The 25,455-nt window shown below is 35.3% G+C and overlaps 4 protein-coding genes across 5 annotated transcripts; 1 reads left to right on the top strand and 3 right to left on the bottom strand.

Annotated features, from left to right (window-relative positions):
* Window positions 1-4,511: 4,511 nt before the first annotated feature.
* Window positions 4,512-5,559, bottom strand: LOC121263707 (ethylene-responsive transcription factor ERF003-like). Its single transcript, XM_041166750.1, has 2 exons — window positions 5,297-5,559; window positions 4,512-5,194 (listed from the first exon to the last, which is right to left on the bottom strand). The coding sequence occupies exons 1-2, from the start codon at window positions 5,377-5,379 to the stop codon at window positions 4,699-4,701; spliced, it is 579 nt and encodes a 192-aa protein (XP_041022684.1). The 5' UTR covers window positions 5,380-5,559; the 3' UTR covers window positions 4,512-4,698.
* Window positions 5,560-7,515: 1,956 nt separating this feature from the next.
* Window positions 7,516-8,645, bottom strand: LOC121263708 (ethylene-responsive transcription factor ERF003-like). Its single transcript, XM_041166751.1, has 2 exons — window positions 8,399-8,645; window positions 7,516-8,296 (listed from the first exon to the last, which is right to left on the bottom strand). Exons 1-2 carry the CDS (start codon window positions 8,593-8,595, stop codon window positions 7,795-7,797), a joined length of 699 nt encoding a protein of 232 aa, XP_041022685.1. The 5' UTR covers window positions 8,596-8,645; the 3' UTR covers window positions 7,516-7,794.
* Window positions 8,646-13,067: 4,422 nt separating this feature from the next.
* On the top strand, window positions 13,068-18,389 carry LOC121263710 (aspartate aminotransferase, chloroplastic-like). Its single transcript, XM_041166754.1, is given in 13 exon segments — window positions 13,068-13,197; window positions 13,399-13,470; window positions 14,905-15,037; window positions 15,040-15,098; window positions 15,275-15,313; window positions 15,401-15,490; window positions 15,597-15,705; window positions 15,795-15,806; window positions 15,809-15,903; window positions 16,022-16,165; window positions 16,360-16,526; window positions 17,201-17,465; window positions 18,141-18,389. Coding segments are annotated over 12 exon segments (1,317 nt in total). The 5' UTR covers window positions 13,068-13,197; the 3' UTR covers window positions 18,273-18,389.
* A 1,324-nt stretch (window positions 18,390-19,713) lies between these two features.
* Window positions 19,714-23,469, bottom strand: LOC121263709 (probable receptor-like protein kinase At1g80640). 2 transcript variants are annotated; one of them, XM_041166752.1, is made up of 10 exons: window positions 22,997-23,464; window positions 22,528-22,698; window positions 22,098-22,348; window positions 21,872-22,004; window positions 21,692-21,755; window positions 21,487-21,583; window positions 21,227-21,329; window positions 20,719-20,837; window positions 20,536-20,625; window positions 19,714-20,260 (listed from the first exon to the last, which is right to left on the bottom strand). In XM_041166752.1, exons 1-10 carry the CDS (start codon window positions 23,139-23,141, stop codon window positions 20,093-20,095), a joined length of 1,341 nt encoding a protein of 446 aa, XP_041022686.1. In that variant the 5' UTR covers window positions 23,142-23,464; the 3' UTR covers window positions 19,714-20,092. The 2 variants fall into 2 exon arrangements, with proteins under 2 accessions (XP_041022686.1, XP_041022687.1); XM_041166753.1 differs by lacking the exon at window positions 19,714-20,260 and adding an exon at window positions 20,262-20,392 and having other exon boundaries at window positions 20,441-20,625; window positions 22,997-23,469.
* Window positions 23,470-25,455: the final 1,986 nt, after the last annotated feature.

The following is a 25,455-nucleotide window of genomic DNA, read 5'->3' on the forward strand; positions in this document are numbered from 1 at the left end:
TCAAATAAAATTTTGGGAAGAAAATTGGATAGGGACATTCCTATATATATATATATATATACAGAGTTTAGAAAATTTTGAAGAGTACATGAGGGTTATGATTTTTTTTTTTTTTTTTTTTTGAGAGGCCAATTTCTATGTATACAGAATTTTGAGAGAAAAAAAAGGGGGGAGATTTTCGATTATAAAAAATTAGCTGTTTTTGGGCCGGGGCCATGGCGTCGAAGTATATATTGACATCCGCGACCCACTGCTAGATAATCTATTTTGATCTAGTGATTTTTAAAATCCTGTCTAGATAAATAATATTTGCAATCATATAATGTTCAAGTGTCGTATATAAAATCTATATAAAAAAATTAATTTTTTAATAATAAACTATACTATTTTTTTAAAAAAGTATGTAGCATAACTAATGATTGTATCTAGCTTAACTCATTCAAATATGATAGAAAATAAAATATAATAAATCAAAATGAGATAGAGATAAGAGAATGATAGATGGAGATTTTGAGGACTGTATCTTTTCTATTTCAAGTGTTATTGAATACAAGACAATACTGGTGTCTATTTATAAAAAAATAACATTGAGATAAGATAAAGTAAATATCTTAATTATTATAAAAATCAAACAAAATATATAACTAGGTAGAATAAAATGAAAGATATAATTGTTGGGATTTGATCTTCCGAGATCAATATTTAATTCCTAATTAAACTTGAAGGATCTTTTCTTTTTTGCAGAGGTCGATATTTCTGATCTCCTTTCGACCAATTATATAATTTGCTTCAACAACATGATGAGAGATGTTAATTAGAGATTGATCAGCATAAAGGAATGATGGAAAAACTGTCTACGTACACAATGTTTTGATGCTCAAAGTTGGTGCAGAAGATAAGAGTCCCACACCGATCGAGAAAGAAAAAAGAAAATCAGGACCACAATGTCCCCACAATTTTTAAACATTTTGTTATCTGGTTGATCTTGCACCTGATTGTATATTGCGACGCCGCCCATGTTCATGAATACAGTCACGCACTAAGCTTGTGACCTAGCTAATTCGGTACCTACTTTGTGCTGTGTCAATGCTTTTAATTTTGGTGCATGCATGTATTATAGATAACACGCGGGTCTGAGGCTGAGGGACCAGGCGCACACAGTCCCCATGCACATACAACTACCATCTTATTTCGTGCTGTCCACGATCTCTAATATATATCTTGAAGAGTGCATGCATGTGATACAACAGTACTAGTACTACTGCCGTGGCTAGTATAAAATGCTAAAACTGCATGCACAGCAAATAACATCGAAGAAAAAGGTTACGTACATAGTCGATATTGTCGTGATATTTGTGTAAGCTGATCATGTTTTGGCGGTCTGTGTAATTATTCTTTTTCCTTTGTCCAGCTCTAGAAAATTAGAAACAATCCTTAATCGATCTCTCATAAATCTCGCATCTATAAATAGTACTAAAACCTTAATCTCAAATTATAAATTTGCTTATAAAAAGTACTACTTAATAATTATTTATTGGCTGGGGATATTGTGCATGCATGGCTGTTATGGGGTCCCATCTCTGCTTTGTCTCTTTGGCATTGATAAGATCATGAAGGGGGTGGTTAGGGTCATGTGGATGCTAACAAGAGCATGTTCATCCATGTGATCAAGGGATGGCAAATGAGAATAAAGACATAGCAATGTATATGTAGCCTAACCCTAATCAGATAGAAATAATCTGGTTCAGGTCTTGTCTATGTTTTCCAATGCGAAATAGTAAGAAATATATCTATATATATATAAATTTTGTGCTTCAAATCAGGTTGAAAGTATTGTGGCTTTTTCATTTTTCAGAGATAGATCAGTTGGCCACCAACATTATCTTTCACTCCCTAACAAAGGTCTTTGCCTTTTGGATTTTTGCATGACTAGGTTGATCGCCAAAGCATCTAAAATTAAGCCCCACTAAGAAGAATAATATGCGCAACATTTATGATTAATAGTTCATGGAAAGCAAGCTAGAGACCATATGATTCTTTCTTTCACGGCATTTTCTCGTGAGATTCCATACAACCATGATAGGATACACAATGATTGGTTTTGACTGCTTTTTTCCTTTGGAAGATCTACCCTTTGACTCAGAGATTCTCCATAAATGTTCTTTCATTGTAATTCTGTAACAATTTATTCGTTGAAAAGTTTTCATCGTAGTTTGATTATCACACTATTGCTTTATCACCTACAATTTGCAAAATCAGATCAACAACTTCGTATATACGTAAGACTACACATTTAATTAATTTACAGGAAACCGGCCAAATATTCTTTCTTTTTTCTCTGTTTTTTTTTTTTTTTTAAGAGTTCTGCATGGTATCGCCAGCACAAAATATTTGTATCTTTGAATAGAGTTGTTAATTACTGGCCCTGTAATTGATGATCGATCAACTAGATATTTGCCCAGTAATGAGATGAGAAAAAGATCAGGTCGATCTGGTGAAATTTCATGTGTCCCCAAAGTCACATGGTTCAAACTATTAATGATGGTGAACTCAATAACATGCCATGATTTAAACAGCTTTGCTGAATCAAAAGTAACACAGCATAATGAGAATAAACAACTTTAGTTTTTGATGGTTGTGGGGAACAGAATCAATTCCCAAACAGGCAAACGATCATGAAGTTTCATTGCCAAAGATGGGACACGTCCAAAATACCAAAAGTAAACATATATAATTTTTTAAAATGGGGAAAAAGATTGCAAAGTTTAAAGAATGAAATAAAATATTTTTGGTTGGTTCGAGATGAGATCATGGCATGCAATAACTAAAGCAAAGCTCGATCTTGAACTAGTTTGCAGGGAAAGAAATTATACTGCTATCAAATCTAACGGCCATCGGAATCAAAAGCTTGCATGTTGATGCTATTATATGCATGTTTCCGAATATTATCTCTTGTGTGAAAATTTCACATTTTTAGACAGATAAAATAGATTTGAACCATCTAAATTTTTTCCGGCCATTTCTCATGCCTACAAGCTGCTGCGCATCAGAATTGTGGGGGTCCAAGCTGCAGTACCTCATGAGTCATGACTAGTTTGCAATCAAGGTATAGTAGGTGCAAACTGCCAAATTGTCTTTAACTCGATTAGATCCAGACGTGGAGATGAGAATGACAGAAAAATTATTAGAAAATGAATTCTATGTTAAAAATCACAATCAAATCAAAGCATTCCCTAAAAAGAGAATCGAAACCAAAAAAAAAATAACACAACCAACAAATAAAAAGATCTAGTAAAGACAGGAAAAAGTAGTTGCATATCATCTAGCTATACTAGTAGCTACATAACACATCATCATGTGAAAACGAGCAATTTGCTTTTGTTAAGCACATGAAATTCAATATTATTCATGAAGTAATTACATGGCCAGAGCAAGTATTAGCAACATATCTCGGTCATGATCGGCTACTTGTAAATTATCAAAGAGATCTTCAGAGAGAGAGAGATAAAATCAGTCGAAAACCACTCAAAACAAATTTCATTGTCCCTTGTCTCTGACTCTCTATAGCGGCAATCCCAACCAAAAGCCTTCCCCACGTTGAAAACCCTTTTTTGAGTTTTAACCCAACAATTCATAAAGGTGATTCTCTATTGCCAAGAAAAAACCAGAAAATGTCCTCTTTTTTCTAAACGCAACACCAGCCAAGTGGAAACATATCTTCCTGGCAGACAAAGCATTATATCAATGGTTGCACAGATCAATGGAAATGAAAATGTAATTTCTTTTTCCATTATCCTCTTTTTCAGTCCTATATGATGAGTTCATTCACTTTTAAACCCGTTTGTTATGTGTCTATTTTATGCGGTAGATATTCGTGTATTATATATAATCTTGGATATCCAGTTTAATAGCCGAAATTTTACGAACTACTATACCTTTTCGATTTTATTACCCTGTTTCGTGGAAGCTTCAAACCTGTACTAATCCCCTGCTCAACAAAAAAAGCCTCAGTCCTTGTTTTTGCATGCAAACCTTTTCCAGTGCAAGCTTCCGCTGTTCTTGATCATTTATTTGATAGTGGAATTCTAGGCTTATGCGCTCCACAGTATTTAACTCATCTCCCAGAAGGGAAAAGAAAAATAAATAGTGCATGCCCTTCTGTCAGTTCATTCGACAGTACGACTGATGATTCTTCTTGACCGCATTCATTCACCAAAGATGATTGAAACTGTTGGATTTCCTAGAAAAGTGCTACTCTTCCTCTCATCAATCCTGACTAGCTAATGAGAACACTTGAGTGACAAACCACTTCGGTAGTGGCGCATTTCTTTGGTTCGAATTAGAGACGGTTTGGCCTGAAGGAAATACCAGGATTTTAGGGTCATACTTTTAAGCACCTTTTGGAGTGAACCTATTTATTACCTACCATTTCATTCCTTTCACATGAAATTTGGGAAAACCTTAAAAGAAAGACATCAATACATTATAACACTATTGACTATACAAATAGCAATGACATCTTCGATTGATCAGTCACTTAGAAGCTAGTTCTAGGACCTAGCGATCAAGGATCTAAAACATGGCAAGAGAGTCTCGACAGGGCTAAGAAAATGGACTAAATTAGCAAAATGAATGGCATTAGCAGAAAAGAAATACAGGATGAATTGGAGGAGGTTTGAGATCAGGTCCTGGCCTAAGTTACAGAGCCTGAGGGTGTACAACAGAGCAAAGCTCAATAGACCCGTAATGAACCAACTCTTGAATCATCTGCTCGATGTGATCATCTTCGAGAGGATTAAACTGCAGCTGTGTGCTTTCCACTTGAACTTTCTTGACAACCCAATTGGCTTCCGTTTCTTGCTGAGCAGCAGCCAGAGTCTTATCAGGCAGTCGAGTACCCATTTCAATGGTGCTTCTACCAATGGAGCTGGTTGTGTGAGCAAGCGGCAATATTGCCTTTTGTGGCTCCTGTCTTGATGATTTTGTCATTTGGAGTGAAGTCATGTAGCACCTATGCAGTTTAGCTGTCAAAGTGGCCGAGAGAAGCTTTGAAGACGATGAGGGAGGTACTGCATTTGGGTTGTAGGGGAAGTTAGTCCTAGCTCTTGGACCGCACATTAGCCTTGCGGCTTCGTCGTAAGCCCGTGCCGCGTCTTCCGCGGTTTCAAATGTTCCTAGCCAAATTCTAGTCTTCCTGCACAAACGAAAACTTTTTGTGTCAGCATGCACCCACCCGTAACGTGTCGGAATTACCATGCGTAGGTTATGATAGTTGATACTTGTGAGATTAACTTACAGTAGAGGGTGGCGAATCTCTGAGACCCAAGAGCCCCAATGCCTTTGGCGAACTCCTCGATATCGCTGTTGTGTCCTGGCCATGTCTTTAAAAGGTGAAACGTTTTGATAGAAATGTGTTTGTGAGTGTCGTGCGGCCTGAAGGAGAAAAATGGAGGCAGAGAGTGGTCCTAATTAAAATGAGAGGACGAGGCGAAGAGAGGCCTTTATGTAGGTAGGATTCTTTGAACTACTTAAATGGACAAAAATTTTATGAGATGTTGATCTTCTTTGAAAGAAAATCAGGCCGCCATTAATCAGACTTTTTTTTTTTTTTAAACCTTCTTGCAACCAATTAGTAATAATTACTTGGCTCCCACGAGAACTTTGATTTAATTTCTTCGCTGTTTGTCGTTAAATAAATATATCTATGTTACTATATTTTTACAATTTATTTTCTAACCTGACAGTATATATGATTGAGACACTTCGTATAAGATAATTATTTTTTGTTTAAATTTCAAGTAATTAATTATTAGGAGATGGGATTTACCGTCATCCCTCGTTTTTGTCCGTCTCTTTGTATAACGTACGTCTCATGTAGGCTTTGATCTTCACAACTTCGATCGCAAGTACGTACGTAATATTCTTGGTTAGATCATAGAGATGATCGATCGATCAAGAATGAGACTGATGTTTATGTAGTTAATTAAGCTGATCTTGCATGCTTCTTAATTTCTAAAAGCTATGCTATGTGTGTGTGTGTGTGTGTGTGTGTATTTATTGAGTTGAACATGCAGTGCTGCACATGCTACACATGATATATGCAGTTGGAGGATATATAGAACCATAACTATTTATACCAAAGTAATGTATTTATTAGTATCTGCGCGCATTTCCACATGGTTAACGTTGACCCCAGTTTCTCCGTTAAAAAAAAAAAAAAAAAAAAAAAGGATGATCAGGAAGAAACAAGCAGATTGATAGTACTTTGAGTAGTACTCGATCGATTTTTGCAAAACCACTAGAGTTAGCCGTTAAAGCTGTCACTATATATATCTGATCGATCCAGTGATATCCTTAATTTTTTAAAAACTCCATTATTTATTAAAATATAAATGAATAGTTTGTCCAACTAATTAGAGATTTAGCGGTCAAATCTTAAATAAAAAGTCACTTAATTATAACATATTTCGAATTGGAGATCAATATATAATTGACAAATTTTAATTGTACCCGCTTGCTCGAACTATATGATCATCATGTACCGAGTAATTCAAGAAAAATCCTAGTACTGTGGAATTAAATTTAGGATGTCCGAGTCTAAACTATAAAATAAGTACTGGTGGTTTGGATGGGTGAAATCTAATTTTCCATAAAACCTATTATATATTCGAGACGAGTATTCTAATTAATTAAATAGATGCATCGAATTTTCCCTTGAGTCTTGACCCAACTTTACGTTTTTATTTGTATAGTCTGAGATCGAGGGATATCTTAATTAAGTCATAGAAAATCGAGCTGTAGTTTGATTAGGCTGATATGAATTTTTCATCCGTGCATGATGTGGCGAGATATGATTGAATGGAAATCTGTATCAAGCACAGGAATTGTATATGAAGATATGACCTAGCTATTGATCAGGCTAATTAAATATTATCTGTATCTTTTCATTTGTAAATGATCACAGTTTCCCCGTGATTAACGCTCAATGTGGAGGGAATATCCTTTCCTTTTTGAGCAAAACTGGTCTGGGTCTCATCATGTCAATGTCACGTACAATATTGTCATGACATGGGTTCCCATGGATACCACGCAAAGTTGAAATCAAAAAGGCCACCAGCATGGGAGAGATGATCAGTCCCATCTTCGTTAAACTTCAGAAAATTTAATTCCTATTACTCACATTTTCAAATGCATAAAGGTCATATATAAGAGAAAGGGATCGAGATAATTAGAGAAGATCAATATATATATATATATATATATATATATATATATATATATATATCTCTAATTAGTTAAACAGCTTGATGTCAATATATGGGAGGCAGCTTATTGATTAATGGGGTCGAGCCACTTCCTATGAAGTGGCATGCATGGGGTCCGAGCACTTTTTTTCCCTTAACAAAAGTACTTCAGATCACATAAGTACTATAAAAGAAATTTGAATTAAAAAAAAAATGGAATTCTTGCATGCACTTGGGTTGTAGATCGAGTACTATAATACTGATCAAATCATCAAAACTAAAGCGGAAGCTTATATCATATATTAATCATTACATATTTGATGCTGCATATATGGCATCATTCAAATCGGGGCCCCTGAAGAAAACTATGAATAGGATTCATAGAACTATTCATGGGTCCAAGAGAGATCATGAGGTTGATGAAACTAGGTTAAATTAGCTCAATGAATCACATTAGCAGTGAAAATAGTCAAAATACATTTACGTATACCAGAGACTTGAAGGAAGAAGGGTGTTTGAGATCGATGTTTGTGGATATGGCTAACATGCATTAAAGATCTTGAGGTGGTACTACAGAGCAAAGCTCAATGGAGCCATAGTCAAGAAGTTCTTCGATCATTTGCTCTATATGAGCGTCTTCAAGAGGCTTGAACTGCGCCAGTTGGCTATAGCTACTTTCCACTTTGACTTTCTTCATGACCCAACTTGGCTCTAGTTCTAGTACTTCGGCCGCAGGTCTCTTTTCCGGTAACAGCATACCCATTTCGATGGTTTTTCCGGCAATGCCGTTGGTGGCAAAGACATGTGGTGATGATGCTTTTAGAGGCTGCTGTGCTATTGGTTTTGTCATTTGGAGCGATGCCATGTAGCACTTATGTAGTTTTGCGGTCAAAGTTGCCGAGAGAAGCTTCGATGTAGATGACTGAGGTGCATTTGGGTTGTAAGGGAAGTTCGTTCTAGCCCTTGGGCCGCACATAAGCCTTGCCGCTTCGTCGTATGCTCGTGCCGCGTCTTCGGCCGTTTCGAATGTTCCCAGCCAAATTCTAGTCTTCCTGCACAAACGAAACGTTTCGTTTAGTACTCAGGGCAAGGAACACATAAACGCGCATGCGTGAAGAACGTTATATATAGGTTTCGCACTGTGTTGAACGTACAATATAGGGTGGCGAATTTCGGAGACCCAAGAGCCCCAGTGCCTCTGCCGAACACCCCGGAATCGCTGCTGCGGTCTGGCCATGTGGAAGAAGAAGAGACGTTTCTTTGGGAAGCTGTTTGTGGAAATGCCTGAACGAGGCAGGAGAGTGGTACTGCCAGCGAAGGAGGGGGAGAAAGAGGGTTTTTGTAGCTGCATTTGTTGACAGCATATAGGCAACTGGGGAGCTCTTTTTCTATGACTTCACTGGCAACCAATTTATGGAATTGGGTCCCACTGAAGCTTTTCAGGATGGTGCAACTTCTTTTCTTTGTATTTATTTGTTACCGGTAGGCTTATGTTGCAAGTGATGATTATATAATAAATAAGTGAAGCAAAATTTCAAACTGTCCAAATTCAATTCACATGAATAATAAGAAAGTAGCTATATATTATATCCAAAGGCATCAGATCAATACTGTTCTCTTGCCTTTTGTCCATTCTTTCTTCAAGAAAATCTAAGGTCATAGTCTCATAGATTCTTCTCATCATGTGATTGTGTTCTTGAGTTTAGAATATGACTCAATCAACTATCAACTACATGTTTTGTATACTTAAAAATTCAAAATAAATAAGTCCAGTGGTTCTGATCAATGAAATATCATTGAGCGTATCATCTTCTTCTGATCACAGTATTCATAATGAATTTCTAACCACCGAAATTGGATTATATGTTGCATTAATTCTAAAAGGATTAACAATTAATATACATTGCAAATATGGTCCATAGGGAGATAGAGGTCTATGCAATATTTTTTTTAAGTAGAGGACGGTACTCTAATTTTATTGATAGTCCTCACTTTTAGCAGAAGAAAATCGTAGTTACAACCAGACACTTGTAGATTACAAATAAGCATAAAGACTAAAACTCAAGTATCAAAAACTAAAAGACTCAACCACAAACTAAGAACGCTAAAAAATCACTAACCAAATAAAAAAAACAATTCTAAGAAACCAACCTGTAAGAAATCACATATATAAGAAAATAATAAAGAGACAAGAAGTAAAAACCAAGTACTTAACTTTGATAATCTCATATAAGAAAAACCAATTTTATCCGTACGAGAAAAACAAAATAGAGATCTATGCAATTAATTGGGCTCAAATATGAATGTCCATTTTGTGTGGGGCACATAGATAAAAAATTCTTGGACCATAATAATTACCATAACCATCCAAATCATTTGCTCAAATATTGTTCTCTTTTATCGGATCAATTTGCAATCAAAGCAACAGCATTAATTTGATGTACGTCTTGCTTCATTTTGATAGTTTTTAATAAATTGATGATGATAACAGATTTAACAAAGCTGAAAAGTATGGGGATGATGCAACGGATCAGTACAATGGATCTCTGTGCACGAAAAGGTGGGCTGCTCAAGCGGTATTGGTTTCGCAGCTTTCAATTTCATGCAACAGATTATAAAAAATAGCAGCGAGCTCATACAGATCAAGCACCGAGGGAGTTCTCGTCTGCATTGTAGATTTTGCTGGTATTAGGTCATGCATCTCCCATGGCATCAGCATGCAGGGTGCTGCAAACTGGAAACTTGAGCATAGCATATGCTTCATAACAGAACAGGACAAAAGCAGTCCAAGTTTTTAGATTGCCACGAAGTACCTTCATTTCTGTTCACCCACATGCCAAGAATGATCCCCCAGAGAGAGAGATAGAGTCAAATTTCTATAAAATTAATTGGGTTTTTTTTTTTGTTTTGCACGCAATTATATGGTGTGTAGGAGAGAAACATGCCATGATCATCTGTCAGCAGCTATTTCTGACTGTGCCTACTCCTGATCCTGACCATATATAATCCCCATCGCAAATACTTGCATCCTCGACCTTTCTCCTTTTCTTCCGAAAAAAGCGAAGGTAAAGGATATTCTTATATTAACATTAACATAATCTTAAACAAGGTTCCAGGTAATCCGCATAACAGAATATGAAGAAATGGTAATGGGAAGTACTTTTGCTACAGATAATAATTACCTGGTAAAACATGAAACATCAACAGAGAGAAATTACACCGTCTCATTTTTGGATTACAGCTAACCAGGTAGCCAGCCTGAATCAACAGAAAGGTCAAAAGGATATAGTCTAATGTCTAGGACCCACATAACACAAACGCGTGAAGTGGGGCCCAAAATCTAACATGGGTGATGATAGCAAGTTGTCCCTTGTGTGGTGCAAATGTTCGAAACCTCCCCACGGTTTCAACGTCCCCACGGCACTGTCCAGTCCATGTCAAGTCTCTCTCTCTCTCCCTCTCTCTCTCCCTCTGACGATCACATGCAAACACGATCCATTGACCTGAAAGAATACTGAACAGGTTTGAAATTGTGTTTGGGATAGGGATACGAATATGAGAGATCTTTCTCTGTCGATGGAAGACATTTTAGCAACTCTTTTTTAGTTTTTAGTATATTGCTACTCAGCTTGCATACATCCATGTAGACACTTTTTGTCACCGAAACCCTTCTTTTTACACTACTCCGGGAATCCCTTTTTTCAGGAGATCATGCAAGTAGACACGAAAGTTTTCCAGAATTTGGATATGTTATCTAATTTAGTCTCTATATCTTCTCGTCTGCAATACATATAATATGCTTGTATAGCCAGGAATTCCGGGAAAAGATAGAATAAAGTTTACTCCACTATGATCTCTTTCTCTCTCCTTTTATTTATTTCTGTTTAATTTCTTATGATTATAAGGACTAGTCAATGAGAGTAGATAGCAAGTCAAAGACATTGTATCTATTGCTCTAAAACGCGGTTTGGTTGCTAAACAAGTATAAAGAGGTGAACCTGCTGCATGGGTGAAGTGTACACTGATAGAAATGTCCGAGTCTTCCAAGTCCCAGCCCGTAGTACATGGGATATTGCTCAGGCTAGCCGTTCCTTTGAATTTTGAACAACATCCAACGAGCTACCTCATTAGCTTGGCATGAAAAGGATATATACTCATGCATGTCTCCAAATTACTCCATGTGCATGTTCCTCTTTTCTCTCCAAGTAAAACGTAAAAACTAGAGTACAACAAAGAAAACTGAAATTTCCGGAGAGAAATTAGGAAAAGAGAAAAATGCATGAAACGCAGATTACGGGCCGGATTACATTTTTTGAGGGAAAATCCCAAGTTTTACCCACAAGATCAACCCCCATAAAAGTTGGTCAAGTTCAACAACATGTTTATTATACTAATGAGGGGTGAGAATTGCTTCGGGGAAGAATTAAGGAACCATGCATGCATGTGGTCCACTTGCTCAGACATTAATGAGCAATGGAAAATTTTGCAGTGACTTTGACATGATATGCATCTCGATTATAATCAATTATATGTAAGTACTATTACTGCCACAGAACTGACTGAAAATAGCATTAATACTTCGGTGACATCTACTTCATATATAGAATAATTATCCTCAATCTGATACAGATGATCTTTTTTCAGCACTGAAAAAAAAATATATACGAAGGTAGGCTCGTGTTTATAGAAGAATCATGAAGCACTCAATCAGTCACTGCAAAAAAAAAATCTGATACAGATTTTTTTTTTTTTGGGTCAAACATATTGAAGAGCACGGGGTATAGGCTAGGCCCATATTTGTCTCAAATATATCCATTGTCCAAGGCCCAATAACTCACTAAAACAAAGAAAAGAAAAAAGTGATAAAAAAAAAAAAAAGGAAGCCAACAAAAAGGCTTGTATCACAAATGAACCAATAAAGGGTAAAGTTTTAGATTGGGCCCGCTAGAAATCTTGCCCAAACCCAACCCATCTATCAGATTGTCCCAACTCGTTTTTCGCCTACATGTTAAAAATAATACATAAATAAACCTCCTTTCCTCCATCTAAATCGTATTTTCGAGTCATGTTTGTGTCATGTCAAGTCATAAATATTTGATTATGTTAAATGTGTCAAATTTCAAAATTTAATCCAATTCATTTAGATAATAGGTCGTGTCGTGTCACTCTTTTTGACTCATTTAATAATTAATTAGAAATATATTAACACGACATGACTAATTTAAACCTTTTTGTTTTATATAAATGAGTTGAACTAAAATGTATAACTCATTTGACCTGATTAACATAATCTTGCATAAAAATTAAAATCTATATTTATTAATAACCTTAATATATTAAAATATATATCAATATTTTTCAAATTTTAACATATAATAAAACCAATAATACAAATCATATAGTAAAAAATATAAGTATAAGTCTAAAATTATAATAAAAGTATAAACATACTGAAAAATATCAATATTACAACTTAACCATAGTAAAATTTTAGTTTTGAAATAAATTTTAAATGAGTAAAAATTGATTGATTTTGTGTTAAACATATTAACCCGTTTATAAATCGTATTTTAACAGGTCAATTCGTTTTAATCCAAATTCGTTAACATTAAACTTAAACTCACTAATTTCATATTACATTCGTATTCAATTCAAGATTCTGCCACATATTGACACCCTTCGGTATGCCGTAGGGAATCTCTCTTATTCAGTTGTACGGACGTTGGCACTGCAATGTTGATCATCCGTTACCAGCTTACAACGTTGTTACTTGTTAATTCTTTAAAAAAAAAAAAGTACAACGTTGTACGACTCATAAGTTATAACGACTACCTTACCCCAGGTCCCTGGACGTGTATATAAGAAAATGACACCCAAATACATTCCTTTTTCGGTTCAGGCTCCGTTGTTTCCAACGCAGAATTAGCTGAGGCTTCTACTTCGTGCACTGAGTGTGAGTTCTGTTCGCATTTATACTTCTAATTCGACGATTTCATTTCGCTAATTAATCGACCTAATCTGTATCATTGTTTCATCGTTTTTGTAGTTGTCGAGTTTCGACCGAGTTTTCAGTAATACTTGTTGATTTTACCGATTTCGGTGACTCTCATATTGCTTTCGGTCTGACCTTCTGCTCTTACAATTATTGATTCAGATGGCTTCGACAATGCTTTCCCTAGCTTCAGCCTCTCCATCTACGTCATTCTCGGCGCGCGAGTATCTCAAGGTACTGCTTCTTTTCATTTCTGAATCCAATTTCATTTACATCTTGTTTCTTTTGAAGGGAGGCTTCTGCTAGGTTGCCGAAAAAGATAGGAAAATAAAACGAATCGGAATTTTGGTTTTCATGTTTCTCTTTTTCTTTTTTTCTTTTTTTTTTTTTTTTCATTTTTAGGATCCATAGAAAAGCAGAGCACTGGACGGTTGTTTATTTAAACCAGGATATAGAGGTCATTGTTGTTAAGAAAAAATAAGAATAGCAAACAGAGATTGCAGATGATACACAGTGAGACGATTGTTAATCTGTCTCTTAAACAAATATTGCCTCACACTCGTATTGAGTTCTGCAAAAGAGAATCTGGCAATTCTGTCCTCAGGATACAATACTGTTTACATAGTGTGCAGATTGCAAATTCTTAACACTAAACCATAGAACGAATAGATGCAATAGCAGCAATTGCAATGTTTCAATTAGAATTTAAATGAAATAGTTACTATCTGAAAAGGTGTAGAAATAACTGGAATTGACAGTTAACAATAACTGTCAAAAAAAAAAAAAGGACACATCATTTCGTTTAAGTAAAAAATTCCGTCACTTGTGACGATGCGTAAGTGCTAAGTGTGTCTAAAACGTCAATGCGTAGTGCACGCGCGCGTGTAGTCACGCTACTATTGTGTGTCTACTCTTGTGTTCCATTTTATGTATAGTGATACTCATTCACTTATAAACCATTAAGTTTGCTTATTTTTTCAATGGGGGATATTTGAAATAATCTAACAATTGTTAGATATTAAGGAAGGAGTTTTCTCTTTTCTTATGTTTTCTCGGAAACCAATTGTACTTCTTATGTAGTACTCATCATTAACATGTTCTAATTTCAACAGGGGAAGTTGAAGTTTGGAAGTACTAGCTTGAGCTTCCACAACGAGAAAGGCAAAGTCTTTATTAACACAAAGGTATATATATATAGCGCAGTGTCCTGCTCTGGCTATGTAGGCGTGGATTAATTTGTCCTTAAGGGGAATAATGGCCTTCCCGGGTTTTCCTTAATATTAAGCAACCATCATGTTGATTTAAGATTTATATAAATTCTGATCATCACGGTATTCGTATTGAATCTCTCTCTCTCTCTCTCTCTCTCTCTCTCTCTCTCTCTCCCCTGCCTAGTTTATATAAAGTTGATCGGTGGCTTTGATCTCTTCTGTAGGTGTTGTGTTCTGTTACTAGTTGATAGAATGTTCATGCCTCACTTTGTTACCGAATCGATGCATTCACTTTCTGACTTTATATTGGTTTTCACGAGGCTATAACTAGACTCTCAGTTAGGAGGACTGTGGAGTATATTTATATGTATGGTTGTTTTTTTTTTTTTTTTTTTTTTGGCTAGAATGTTTGCTTCTTGTTATTCATATCTGAGTTCTAATCACTTCTGATGTGCAGTCTTTTGGTCGAATATCTATGGTGGCTGCCATTAACGTTTCTCGTTTTGAGGGTGCCACAATGGCTCCTCCCGATCCAATTCTTGGGGTTTCTGAAGCTTTTAAGGCAGACACACACAAAAGAAAGCTCAACCTTGAGTTGGAGCCTATCGAACGGAAGAGCTACAACCTTATGTACTGAATTTTGTCAAGAAGGTCCGAGCCTATTCCATGGTATATATGTCATAAGTTAAAATTTCATTAGTATACACAATTTTACCATTAACATTACATTGTAGCAGTTTTTAACTTCTTACTGCAAAAACTTGGAACTGATTCTTTGACAAGGAAATTGAGTTCACATTAATCATATTGAAACGTTTCTTTCCTAGGCGGAGAATCTTATGGTCGAAAGGGGAGAAAACAAAGAGGCATCTCTATTTGCTCAGATGTATGGTTGACCTGGAATCATTATTCATGCTTCAAATCACTTGCTAAATTTTGATGATTATCCTCAGTACCTCCCAATCGAAGGTTTGGCTGCATTCAATAAGGTGACTGCTGAGTTATTATTTGGAGCAGACAACCCCATAATAAAACAACAGAGAGTACGTGGTAATTCAAATGCCTGAAGTTTTTCAAAGACTCATATTTTTTATTTCTTCTTTTCTATCTATATATAAAAAAAAAATACCCTTACATTATTCCTTCCAGGTTGCTACTGTTCAAGGTCTTTCAGGAACTGGTTCTCTTCAATTAGCTGCTGCTTTTATTGAACGATATTTTCCTGGGGCTAAAGCTCTGATATCATCTCCCACTTGGGGTGTGTATTGCCATTCACTTGAACCTGTATGTGAAATTTGTCTTGACAATAGGTACTGGATTTTCACGGCCAACAAAATTGTCCTGCAGGTAATCACAAGAATATTTCAACAATGCTAGAGTTCCATGGTCTGAATACCGATACTATGATCCAAAAACAGTTGGTTTGGACGTTGAGGGGATGGTAGCCGATATAACGGTTCCAACTTGGTGTAATTGTGTTTTTATGTTTTTTTTTTTTTTTTCAGATTTTATTTGGTGTTACCCGCTTTCATCTTAATATCCATGTTTCAATTCAATGCTGGTTCTTTATTCAGGCTGCCCCTGAAGGGTCTTTTGTGTTACTTCATGGCTGTGCTCACAACCCAACTGGCATTGATCCAATCCCTGAACAGTGGGAAAAGATTGCTGATATCATTCAAAAGAAGAACCATATACCATTTTTTGACGTTGCATACCAGGTATGATTGCAGAATTCGTTTATATTTGTCTAAATTATGATTTTTGATACCCAGCTTTTTGGAAAAAGCAAAGTTTTTAAAATTTTGTTGATATATATTGAAACGCTTTGTCTTCCAGAGAATCATGTAGATTTTTTTTTTAATCGAGAATTATCTGCATAGTGTGTTCAAATCTGTACGTATAAATGCTTCAAGGATTTGCTAGTGGAAGCCTTGATATAGATGCAGCATCTGTGAGATTATTTGCTGCGCGGGGTTTGGAGCTTCTGGTTGCCCAATCACACATTAAAAATCTGGGCCTTTATGCAGAAAGGATCGGAGCAATCAATGTTGTCTGCTCATCAGCAGATGCTGCAGCAAGGTATGGTGAACCCAATATCCTATGATCTGCTCACTTTCTGGTCTATGGTTAAATCATCATTCCCACAAAATACGTTCATGATGAGATGAAAAAACTAACCCTATCAAAAGGTCACCTATTAAATAACTTTCTATGTCTGCAACTGCACATGCATCCAGGCATTGTCTATGCATCTCCATTTGGATATTTGATATCAGTGTCAAAAAACACGAATCCCAAAACACCACCCCCCCCCCCCCCCCCCCCCCCCCCCCCCCCCCCCCCCCCCCCCCCCCCGCCGCCGGGGGCATCAATGTCCTGAATCTAAGGGAAACAGAGTTGAATAATGCTATTGGCATGAATGTGATTTGAGCCTGAAAACTCCCCAAAATCTGCAAGTGGAGGCATTTCCTGAGTTTGTGCATGCATTTGAAAGACGAAATAGAAAGTAATGAAGTATTGGGGGAAGATTTCGTCATTGATCTTAGCACATTCGTCTCTCAACATTCATGAACTAAATATTTGGTGGGCAGTTGTCATGGCAAGAGTGTCTTTCACACCATCAATTTCCCCCTTGTGCGTTTCTTAAAATAATTAGGCATGATCAACCCGGAAGCTCCAGAAGTAGAGAAATTATTGAAACAGAAAGGATTCCCTGAGATCTGCTTGATGGGTATATTTTTATATATTTTCAGGGTTAAGAGCCAACTGGAAAGTCTTGCTCGACCAATGTACTCCAATCCTCCTATTCATGGGGCCATGATTGTTGCCAATGTTGTTAGGGAGTCAGCTCTCTTCAATGAATGGAAAGCAGAAATGGAAATCATGGCTGGAAGGATAAAGAACGTGCGACAGAAACTATATGATAGCCTCTCTGCAAAAGATAAGAGTGGGAAGGATTGGTCATTTATACTTGAGCAGATTGGCATGTTCTCATTCACGGGCCTGAACAAAGATCAGGTAATTCCCTCTTCTCAACTCCCATCAGAACATCCAAGTTTTATGCCCATAAGCTTTTGTTTCCCTGATCTTTTTTTTTTTTTTTTTTTTTCCTTTGACATCATGGATTCCCTTGTCTTATTTTTTATTAGGGTAATGCTACGTACAATCTTGGAGCGTGCAGTTTTCTCGTACTCCATTTTAAAAAAGTGAAGGCCAGCATTAAAAAATAATTTTTTCATGTGTGTTACAGATTTATCCATATTTTTCAAAGGGAGTACGTAAAGATTGCACACTCTAGACTGTAAATATCATTTCTCTTTTTATTAATAATAACTAGTCAAATCTACAATTGTATATATTTCCCAAATTATTTATATATACCTCTTCAACTTCTTTATATGCATTGGTTAATAGCTCACCCCGCATCAAGTTCAATTGATTTTTTTTTTTTCCCTTTTAGACCAAAAGCTTTTGTTTCATCTTCATTGAGTACTAGCTTCCCTGTTAATTGTCATGTATATTTTCGGGATTTATGACCGTAGTCAACTGTTCACAGATACCTGAAACCAGTTACAATATCCAAATACCTTGAAACTGTGTGGTTACTCTGAAAGTGCAGTTTGCAATACAATGGTGCATGGAACTGGCATGTACAATGTTTTATAATGTTGCATCTTCTTGTTGTGTGATCAGAGCGACAATATGACGACCAAGTGGCATGTATTCATGACAAAGGATGGAAGGATATCCTTGGCTGGATTATCTTTGGCCAAATGTGAGTACCTTGCGGATGCCATCATTGATTCATTCCACAATTTCCGTTGAAATTAATGGATAGAGAGTTACATTTTTGGGGTACAATATGCAAACTAGTTACTGAGTACGAATTATAACAACGCAGGTTGATATTTGAAGTTCAAATTGAGGCCATTCCATAGTTGATAATTTCTAAATTCAAAAATTTATAAGCATTGCTTACAATGAATCTGTATATGGGTGCATGACTGGTGTTGCGTAAAACTGAAGTATCATCTGGTCTTGTTTATTGGATGATATGTGGTTTCTTACGCAAAATATGCGTGCACAGGCATGCGTCCACAGGCAGAAAGTTTATGAAGGCTCACTTTGAGTTTATACCGACAACGTTTTGGGCCAGGTAGCTTACACTTTTAACAGTGCGGCATGATAAGGCTGCGTTTGATTCTCAAATTCAGTTGAATTCAGTTTAATTTTAAACTGAATCTAACATTTAAATATCTAATTCTCAAATTATTAAATTCATCACAACTCAAAACCTTCTTATACAGGAGATCTACAATCTTTTTCAACTTAAAATAGTTTTTATCCGTGAAATCAACAAACAACCTTTTTCAATTTTCTATAAAAAGTATTAAACTTATCTTAACATTTAAACATATTTTAAACTCAGTTTAGATGGATTTTACATAACTTCTTCAACTACTCAACTCACTATTATTCTTAAAGAACTTAACTCAATTCAACATCTTAACGCAACCTTAGACTACCAATGAAAAGGAGAGGCTAAGGCTTCGCTTGCATTCTCAATTCATCTCATCTGATTATTATAATTTTTTAAATTTTTGTACAAAATATAATAAACAATTCAACTTTTAAATTCTCACACAAAATATAATAAATAATTTAACTTTTATTTTACTATTTACAAACCATTCCAGCTTATTTTAACTTATCTCTAAATCTAAATCATTTCTAAAACTATATATAGTCTTAGACCATGTAAATTTTATGCATTTTTAAAAAAAAAATAAAATTTATTTTTATAAAAATAATTTTTTTATATAGATCTCATTTTTATCAATTTTTCTTAAAGATAATGCGCATGATTGCCATTGTACACTTTGATGGCACGACTGGCACAAGTAGATTTTTTTTTTCTCTCTCTTTCGTTGTTATTCTTTCGTTTGTCGCTTTGCATTGAGGCCGTACAGTTAACTTCCATCCAAAACATTTGGCCCTTTTTTTAACTTTACGGTCGTCGCAAAGGGGTTCACTATCGTGCCGCATTGCTGCATTTAGGATGTCTTCAGATTATGGTACCCTACTCTGTTCTTTTTTTGGACTGTTTTCAGTATATTCCGACAGTGCAGAAAAACTAGTGCTTTTTTATAAACGCAAGATTATGAGCAACCTCTTTTCTTTTCTTTTCTTTTCTTTTCTTTTTGTAAAAAAAAAAAACCAAAACTGAGATGTAAACAAGAATTTACATTCTCGTAGTATTATCATGAAAGACAAATGGAGCTCCAGAGGCATTACCACTTGCAAAACTTTCAAAACATACACCAATAAATGGTGGGAAAGGGTGAAGAATAGAATCATCAGTTGAACTATTCAACGGTCTCCAAGAGGACCGATTATATGCACTGGTAATTTTCAGGAACTCAAGAACTAGACTGCTTCAATTTACAAAATATGAAAAACCATTTAATTCCCTTCTGCTCCAAACCAATGCTTCTCGTTCTCTGACAAAACCATCATGTGTATGTATCTATATATCTCTATATCTATATATATATATATATGCGTGTAAAGGAGAGCAAGGTAATCGATGTGGATCTTTAATTTACGCAACCCTAGTAATAATGCAGCAGCGGCAACGCTCTGTATCAGTGACCAGAAGGAAGTATGGAACCATCTGGTGGCGTTGCTTGTGCAACTCTGAGAGTGCCTCCAAGCTCAACGGGAACCAGAGGAATGAGAGAATGCAAGACATCTGTTATTAATGGGCGGTAGCTTGGTTCTGGTTGTACACATAGCACAGCTACAGCAGCAACCTACACAATCATTTCATAATATTGGGTGCAATCAGTTCAAAAAATAGGATGAATTTCTGAGACCCAAATACGGTAGCTGCGATCTGCCTAGGAAATCATTCATCCTGAGTCTCAAATTGCCACACAACCATTAAAACCAGACCAACCCAGAAGTTTGTTATGGTTAATCAGCTATTGATTTGAAGGATCCCAAGTTGCACCCATTAGGAAAACTAAAAATGGGTAAACAATGTTGAATTACAAGAGTAAAGGTAGGGAATAATCACTTCACAAACCTGGCATAGGTGTTTAAGATCCATTGTATCTTTTATCGCAGGATCCACAATGTTTGGGAGTTTAGATCTGTCTGTGAGCTGGGGCATGGCCTGCATCCATAAATGGCTATGGTATTAAGTTCTGAAGTTCAAATGTTTTTTAATGGTATGCACATAAGAACTGTTTTAAGAGTGAGGCATTACCCATGTGACCATAGATTGACACTGAGCTGGAGCCAGTTTTTCCACAGGCCTTCTTCCCAATAGAAGCTCCAGAAGCACGACTCCAAAGGCATATACATCACTTTTATCCGTCAATTTACCTGGAAGATTTAAAAATACTTGTTTTCATACAAGAATCCTAAGATGCAAAAACTAGATCAGCCTTAGAACGCACTTGAGTCATTAATGAAATAGTTTTCAGGGTTGTCTAGATAATGATTGATCCAGATGCACTAAAGTGGTAGTACACGTGCATGTGCTCAAGATAGCGTTAATCAAAAGACATAATAATGAGTTTAAACGTATATCAAAATCAGCACCGTCTCACAACATCATTGCAGCGTCAGAGGTCCAAAACAATAGTCATAGTACATTATGGAAGAGAATTTAAACATATATATATATATATATACATATATGGAGATATGGCAACCTGACATATATACTTGAAGAATACCGTGAGCAATAATTGTAATTTTAGTAGGCATACCATCTAAAAGATACTCTGGAGCCACGTAACCTAAGGTGCCTGAAAGCTTGATGTTGTTCTTGTTTTGGGCTGCATCGGTTACAGCAAGACCAAAATCCGAAAGCTGATTCCAGACAATGCGTGTGTGTGTCAGACAGAGACAGAGAGAGAGAGTTAAATGAAAGATAATAAAAATGTATAATGGCAATATATTAAGACAAATTTCAGCAATTTTATAAAAGAAATCGAAGACTTCAACGATTTTCTCAAATATATTTTACCTTTGCATTGAAGTTGGAGTCCAGAAGTATATTAGATGATTTCAGATCTCTATGGATCACTGATGGGTTGCAGTGCTCATGCAGATATTCTAATCCTCTGGTCAATATTTTCCAACACGTTAACATTGAAGTCCCAATAAAATGATTTAAAAAATATATATATAAAAATAAAAATAAAAATAAACCCTCTGTTAAACAAGCTCACCTAGCTGCATCAAGGGCAATTTTCATCCGCCTATGCCAAGTTAATGCCGAACCACGAGAAGGTCCTATTCATATCAATTAAATTTGGAAAATAAAGAAATTAGCATTATTAAATTTAAATTCTTTTTTAAACTTCCATCTTCAGATTGTCAAAGCGAAGAAGAAGATTTAGATGCTTTACCATGCAATTGAATTTCCAAAGACCCATTTTGCATCAATTCATAGACAATAAATCTAGTCTTGCAATGAATGCAGCAACCCAGTAGAGAAATTATATTTGGATGTTGAGTTTTGCTTAACAAATCAACCTCATTCTGCAAATTCAGATGATAATTTAAGATCGGAAGAATAGGGTCATAACAAATTCAAAGAGAAATGAACCCATATGGTTTAAAAACAAAAATTACCTCGAATTCCCTCTCACCGTCCTCAGTTTCACAGTTGAGTTTCTTCACTGCAACATTCAAGTTGTCATCCAATTGAGCCTTGTAAACACATCCAAATCCGCCCTCTCCCAAGACATTACTATCTCGAAAATAGTCGGTTGCTTTTTCAAGTTGCTTGTAGTCAATCATTGGAACAGATCCTTTCTTACCAACCACTTTTATGGAGTTGAAGTCGGTAAAAAAGGGAGCTAAAGCAAGTCCATTCTCAGCATCTTCGTATCCAAAACAAACCCAACAACACAGAACGCACAAAACAAAGAATCTCAGAACAAATATTATAGAAGCACTATATGAAGAGTCTCGGAGCACTATCATAAGTGATTCACATTCACCAAAACCCAATGATGGTTAAGTTGGGAAAGAAATTAGTTTTTGTCGCGTAAGGATGTACCTGAATTCAGAACACTTTTTCCATGGGATTTGTGAGAAAACTTCCTGCGATAAATCCACAAACATAACAAAGACAAAATGGCTGCAGCAAGGGTAGTGCAGGCAACAACGAGTACTATTAGCATTTTCTTGTGTGTATGCGTATGAGACTCTTCGATTCCTACTTGAATTCCTGGTTCGCATGAGGATTATAGATATAGAGAAGTTAGCTATAGCAAATCGGGAAAATATCATCAATTATACGATTACCAAGTTTAGAGATACAATCAAAAAGGGCAAGAAAATCCACATCAGAAAATAATTGTTTAATCTTAACAATAAATGAATAGAATCGACAAAAAAAAAAAAAAAAAAAAAAAAATCATACGACAGCATCAGAGATACTGTATTTTTGTCGTTGTTTTTTAATTTGAATTTTCGAACTGAATTGGCCCACTACCCAACTAAAATACAGTACAACGTTAGAGTACCTGGGGAGAAGGCAGCCATTGATGTGGAAATTGGAGAAGCAGGTGAGACCACTGGCGAGGAAACAGAAGCTACTGGCGTGGCACCAACCCCAATCGGTTTACGAGGACAGAGAAACAGCAAAACAAAGAAAAGAAGAAGCTTCATTGTTGGCTGTTTCAATGTGAAGTTTTTGTTAAGAAAAACTCTATATGGAGATGGAGATATGCAGAGGCCGGATCTTGCGGTCTGAAAAAGGACAAGAGAGAGAAGCCTACGAAAGCTATGGAATATGGATGGATGCTCAGTTTTGTTTTAAATTATTTTGTACTAATTTTCCTTCTTTCTTTTTCTCCAGGAACAGTCGGTCTCCGTCTCTTCTCTATCGGCATCTGCGATCCCAATAACGCAAAAAGGGATGAAAAGGCAATTTATAGGGGAAGTAGGGACAAGCGCACGAAAATCATGTGGGCAGTCATGAAAGCAGAGTTGGTCCAAAAATATAAATCCAAAAAGCTGCAAATGCCTGTTTATGCTCTCTCTTATAGGCCTCACCCTTGCCCATATCCAGTCAACCACTATTCGACATTTTGAATTTTCAATAATAACAACATACCTTACACCACTCAATAAAATTTAAAATTTTTCAATAATAATCATAACGTTTAAACTTTATATTATTTAATGCAAATTTCTATCTTAAATATTATAAAATAATTTATTAATCATTAAATAAATAAATAAATAATCCCAATGGAAGCCCGAAGAAAACTACCATTTTCCTAAAATTTTACATATTGCTTAAGAAAAATTCTCTTCAAACCACGTAAAGGATTTATGACAGGAAATAATAATGCTGATCTCTTTCGTCCTTTTACTTTACAGGGAACAAAAATGGACTTATCACGTGGGTGAGAGAACGCTATAAAACAGTTAGCACACGGGCATTATATATAAGAAAAATTCTAACGCCCACCAATACATAATTTATTATTTTCACTCTTTTTTTTTTTTTTTTAGATTATTGATATTTCTTTGTATTAGGTCTCATGTTAACACGTCACTAGTCAATAAAAAATTATATTTATAATATTAAAATGTATAAATTTTGCATATTTAAAAAAAAAAAAAAAGATAAAATTAAGACACATGAACAAAATTATTTTTAATAATAAATTTTACTTTTTAAAAATAAATACTCGAGACTTAAAGACTAATACAGTGTAAATAATTTTACTCTTGCCCGTGACGAGGTACCCAAAATCATGGGGGCCCACAGGTATTATATCATAATCAACGTTAGGGTCAAAGAGCCAAGGGTCGCTAGAGTGTCATAATCAGGGCATTATGATGAATTTATATGCAGAAAATGACATTTATTATAAGCCAAAGTTACGTACTCATAAGTCATATCCCAGAAATTGCTCTACTTTTAATTATTATAATTGTTTAGGATATTATATATATTAATTAATATTTTTTTTAAAGAAATATACTTTCAGACTAGACGATGTTAAGGTAAGATCTCCAAATGGGAGAAGCAAATTCAAACTCCCCATATAAAAAAAAAAAAACAAAATTGCCAATGTATGGCACAATGATATATTCTTTTCATGTATTTCTTAATCTATGCCACAAAGATTATCTTAAATCCTTATTTATGAAATATTAGTTCTATTATTATTATTATTATTATTTTCTCCGATATATAAGGAATTATAAATTGTAAATTCCTAAACATGCGGGCTAACATGCTTTTATAGGCTGATTGCATCATTTGATTGATTCTTTAAGATTTGTTTAAGATACTTACAGCTATTTATGTTGGGCAGTAGTTCTTGATCCTAGTTGATAAACGTCATATCTTCCTAAATCATTGATCAATCTCGCAATTAAAGCCGGGTGATTCGTGAGAGCCCCATTACACTCCCTTCATAAATGTCTTCTCATCCATCACGCCTGGAATAATATATAACCATTTTGAAGATTGTATTTCATATGGAGAGTGTGTGTATATATATATATATTTATAATAAGTTATTTTATTTATAAGTCGGTGTGAAAAATACATAATTTACATTATTAATATAGCACGATTTGATTTGCAAGATTCGAGTTTGTAAATTTTTTATCACAGATCAAATATTGTCACATTAACATTGTAGAATGTGTCAGATTTGTATAATGTGTGCATGGCTCTAATGAAAAGTTTGTTTAGTTATTTTATTTTTAAGTATGTATGTAGAGCATGTCATTCACATAATTTAAATAAAAAAAAATTATTTGTAATATTTAAGTTTTAAAATTTATATCTCAAATCAAATTATATCATCTAAGTATGTACTATGTATGCTCTATACCACTGTTTTGAATTTCGTGCCGGTACGATCGAAATTTTTTGTATCTTGTACGTTTCGTACCTGTCGATATTTCAGCCTTCAATTTTTATTTTATTTTTATTTATTTTTTTCATTTTTTCAAA

This window comes from Juglans microcarpa x Juglans regia, chromosome 4S (assembly GCF_004785595.1).
Source record: "Juglans microcarpa x Juglans regia isolate MS1-56 chromosome 4S, Jm3101_v1.0, whole genome shotgun sequence".
Classification (NCBI taxonomy): Eukaryota; Viridiplantae; Streptophyta; class Magnoliopsida; order Fagales; family Juglandaceae; genus Juglans; species Juglans microcarpa x Juglans regia.

Excerpts from the sequence above, each read along its gene's own strand:
- LOC121263707 (XM_041166750.1), bottom strand. The coding sequence starts at position 5,379 with ATGGCCAGGACACAACAGCGATATCGAGGAGTTCGCCAAAGGCATTGG. Across the intron at positions 5,195-5,296 it reads GAGATTCGCCACCCTCTACT|GAAGACTAGAATTTGGCTAG; the intron begins GTAAGTTAATCT and ends TCGTTTGTGCAG.
- LOC121263708 (XM_041166751.1), bottom strand. The coding sequence starts at position 8,595 with ATGCAGCTACAAAAACCCTCTTTCTCCCCCTCCTTCGCTGGCAGTACC. Across the intron at positions 8,297-8,398 it reads GAAATTCGCCACCCTATATT|GAAGACTAGAATTTGGCTGG; the intron begins GTACGTTCAACA and ends TCGTTTGTGCAG.
- LOC121263709 (XM_041166752.1), bottom strand. The coding sequence starts at position 23,141 with ATGAAGCTTCTTCTTTTCTTTGTTTTGCTGTTTCTCTGTCCTCGTAAA. Across the intron at positions 21,584-21,691 it reads ATTGCCCTTGATGCAGCTAG|AGGATTAGAATATCTGCATG; the intron begins GTGAGCTTGTTT and ends AATATTGACCAG. Across the intron at positions 20,626-20,718 it reads GTCAATCTATGGTCACATGG|GCCATGCCCCAGCTCACAGA; the intron begins GTAATGCCTCAC and ends TTATGGATGCAG.